This window comes from Trypanosoma grayi, assembly GCF_000691245.1.
Source record: "Trypanosoma grayi strain ANR4 Tgr_1386_V1, whole genome shotgun sequence".
Lineage (NCBI taxonomy): Eukaryota > Euglenozoa > Kinetoplastea > Trypanosomatida > Trypanosomatidae > Trypanosoma > Trypanosoma grayi.
Window position 1 is genome coordinate 1 of NW_008827004.1, and position 3,564 is coordinate 3,564.

The 3,564-nt window shown below is 63.9% G+C and overlaps 2 protein-coding genes across 2 annotated transcripts; both read left to right on the plus strand.

The window, feature by feature from the left end:
* Nucleotides 1-586: 586 nt before the first annotated feature.
* On the plus strand, nucleotides 587-2,191 carry DQ04_13861000 (hypothetical protein; the record flags this gene model as incomplete). The annotated part of the gene is made up of 1 exon (XM_009317043.1): nucleotides 587-2,191. One exon carries the CDS (start codon nucleotides 587-589, stop codon nucleotides 2,189-2,191), a length of 1,605 nt encoding a protein of 534 aa, XP_009315318.1.
* A 448-nt stretch (nucleotides 2,192-2,639) lies between these two features.
* Nucleotides 2,640-3,458, plus strand: DQ04_13861010 (hypothetical protein; the record flags this gene model as incomplete). Its single annotated transcript, XM_009317044.1, has 1 exon — nucleotides 2,640-3,458. The coding sequence occupies one exon, from the start codon at nucleotides 2,640-2,642 to the stop codon at nucleotides 3,456-3,458; it is 819 nt and encodes a 272-aa protein (XP_009315319.1).
* Between the last annotated feature and the right edge of the window lie 106 nt (nucleotides 3,459-3,564).

Below are 3,564 nucleotides of genomic sequence, written 5' to 3' on the forward strand. Positions count from 1 at the left end.
ACAGCAGCTGGCGCTGGCCAACGCTGAAGTTCGCGCCGCCCTCCTCCACGCGGCTTTGCAGCCCGTCCGCCTCTTCCGCGAGACGCTCGTGCATGCCGACGTGCCGCAGCGCATCCCACACCTGCGCGTCGCCGCACGCGCGGAACGGGTCGAGGTTGCTGCGGATCGTGCCGTTGAAGAGCAGCGGGTCCTGCGGGATCATTGAGAAGCGCTGCCGAAGCTCGCGCAGCCCGTACTCGCGGATCGGTGTGCCGGAGATGAGAATGTCGCCGCTCTCGATGTCCACCAGGCGCAGAAAGGTCAGCAGCAGCGATGACTTGCCGCTGCCGGTGCGGCCAACAATGCCAACCTTCTGGCCAGGAGTAATCGTGAAGCTGACACCGCGCAGGACGTACGGCAGGCCGACGCGGTACCGCATCGTCACGTCGCGGAACGTCACGGAGCCCGCCACCACGCCACCGGCAGCAAAGAGCGACGACGCCGCACCGTCACCGTTGCTGTTGTTGTCCCCCGCAAGGGTCACTGACACCGGCACGGCAACCGTCGTAGCGTCATTCGTATTAGAATTATTATTGTTGTTGTTGATATGCGGCGACGACGCAGCTCCTCGCGTCTCCTCCTTCTCTTGCTTCTCCTGCTCCTTGATGGCGGCGTCAATGTCGTCCAGAAGATCCTCGTGCTCGATGTTCGACGTGTAGTGCAGCACCCGCTCGACGCAGTTCATGTCCGCCTCCACCGCCGCTGCCTGGTTCACGACGTACTTGAGCAGCGTGTTGATGTCCATCGCCTTTGTGAGGCTCAGCGCGAGCAGCCCGACGTCGGCGCTGGCGAAGCGCAGCATGACGAGCAGCACGCCGAGCAGCGCGACCGCCGTCAGCACGACATTGCTCAGCAGCTCGATGCGCACCGCGAGCCAGCAGTTGCAGACGGTCTGCATGTACGAGCACGCATAGACGGTGTCGATGCGCTGCAGCGCCTCGGCCATGACGGCGTTGGCCTTGCTGTACGCGGCGATCGTCCAGCGGCCGGCGAGCGTCTCACCGAGAATGGCGAAGACCGGCGAGTTGGCGCGGTTCGCGACGCGCCGCATCTCGCGGTTGGCGCTGTTGTAGAAGAGCATCAGCCGGTAGTACACCCCCGCGCACGGCAGCAGGATGAGCAGCACGAAGTACTGCGACGCCGCCATGACGGCGATCGCCGACAGCACCGAGAGGACGCACTGCACGAAGAACGTCATGCTGTACTGCAGGTCGCTGTCGATGTTGTTCATGTCCTTCGAGAAGCGGTTCAGCACGCGGCCCAGCGGCGTCGTGTCGAAGAACGACATGGGCGCCACCGCGACGGAGCGCAGCAGCTGCGTGTGCAGGCGCAGCGACCCGGCGCGCAGCGTGGCGTACGCGGTGGTGTTGCGCAGCGGCGAGCACAGCGCCCCGGCGGCGACGAGGCCGATGTACACCAGCAGGTACGTGTTCGGCGTCAGAGCAAAGCGCTTCACCGACCAGAAGGACAGCCACAGCGACGGTGCAACGAGCGCGCACTCCGTCACGGCGAAGAGCAGCAGCACCAGCGTACACACGGTGAGGCCGCCACAGGCGGCGCAGTACCTCAGGTACGTCGACAGCGGCACCGCCCCCGTGGCCTTCTCCTCGTCCGTCATCAGCTTGCCGTCACTTGGCTTGACCAGTTCCTTTTCGTCATCGGCGTCCAGGAAGTCGTTCTTGTTGTCGGTGCTGATGGCAGTGTTGTTGCTGCTCTTGTTGTCGGTACCGTCATGCACCTCAGCCTCGGCCGCCGCGGGCTTCTCCCTTTCAGCAGAACCCACACCATCACCCTCCGCACCACTTACTGCAGCTGTAGCTGCTGCAGCGACATACTCTTTGTACTCCTCGTAGTTGCCCGTAAAGGCGACGGTGCCGCCCCCCTGCAGCACAACGATTTGGTCGGCGTGGCGCAGCACGTGCAGCTGGTGCGTGGCCAGCACCCGTGTCTTGCCGCGCAGCTCGCCGAGGATGCACTCATGCATCACCCGCTCCCCGACATGTGCGTCAAGTGCGGAGAGCGGGTCATCCAGCAGGTACAGATCACGCCCCGGCGCGTACACTGCACGTGCGAGGCTCACGCGCGCCTTTTGCCCGCCGCTGAGGTTAATGCCCTTCTCGCCGATCTCCGTCTCCAGACCGTTGGCGAGTAGCTGCAGGTCCGCATCCAGCTGCGTACAGCGCAGTGCGCGGCGGAAGCGCTGCTCGTCCATGTCGCTGAAAAAGAGAATATTGGCCTTGAGTGTGGCGTTCATGATCCAAGCCTGCTGTGGCACGTATGCGATGCCGCCGGCAACACGCATGGCGCCGGCCGTCACCTCATGGCTGTGCAGCAGCGACTCGAGCAGCGTTGACTTGCCGCTGCCGGTGTCGCCCACCACGCACGTGAGTTTGCCTCGCGGAATGCGCAGCGTCACGTCATGCAGCAGTTCCTTCCGTTGCATCTCGTAGTACTCCGTGGCACCCGCGGAGTCCGATGGCTTATTCTCCTGTTTTCCCCCCTCTTGCTGCTGCTGTTGTTGTTGTTGTTTCTTATTTTTCTTTTCCGCAGCTCGCCGCTCCCGCGCACACGGCGGGAGTTTCTGTGGCGCATACGTTGAGATGGTCGCGTGCGAGAACTCCGCCGCCGCCATCATGGCACCATCCACCAGCGCCTCCTCCTCAGCCTCTTCTGTCTTGCTCTGCTGCTGCTCCAGCAGCAACTCCTTCAGCCCGGAGTCGGCGTCCTCGCACTCCAGGAACTTCGAGATGCGGCGCATGGACACGATGAAGCGTGCGACGCTCGACATCGAGACAGGAATCATGACGAACGGCATCTGCATAATGTCCAGCAGTGTGAGGGTGGGGAACACGATGGTCGGCGTCAGCTCGTGCCCGCCCGCGTGGTACAGCACGAAGACCACCGCAACAACGGCGGCGGGGATCGCATTTGTGAGGAACGCCACGGCGACGTACAGAAGCTGCGACGTGCGTAGCGCTGCGAGCTCCACGCGCCGCTTCTCCTCGATGCTTCGAATGAACGACGGCTCCCACGACATGAATTTCGCCACGCGCACGCCGGAAAAGAACTCGTTGGTCGCCTTGAGCCGCGCATCAGTGGCGCGCGAGAGCGTCGCGAACACGGCGAAGTATCGCCGCATCAGGTACCCCTGCAGTGGCATGAAGAGGATCAGCACGCCGAAGCCGGCGAAAGCGCACCAGCCGACAAGGCGATACAGCAGCACGAGCGCGACGACGAGCTGCAACGGGGCGCCGATGGCGACGGGCAGCAGCTGCGGCAGGCTGCGCGCGCTATCCATGTCGCTGCTGATCATGTTGACGATTCGGCCGACGCTCATCTCCGGTTGCGCTAGCGCCGTGCGGGAGATGGTGGCGCACTTCTCGAAGAGAACGCCCTGCAGCGCATTCTGGAACATGTAGCCGCCGCGCCAGCTGAGCTGTGTCAGCTTGTTTCCCACAGCACTCTGCACGAGCGAGAGCAGTGCAAAGGCCATGACGAGCAGCAGCCCGTCGCGCCAGCCCGGGT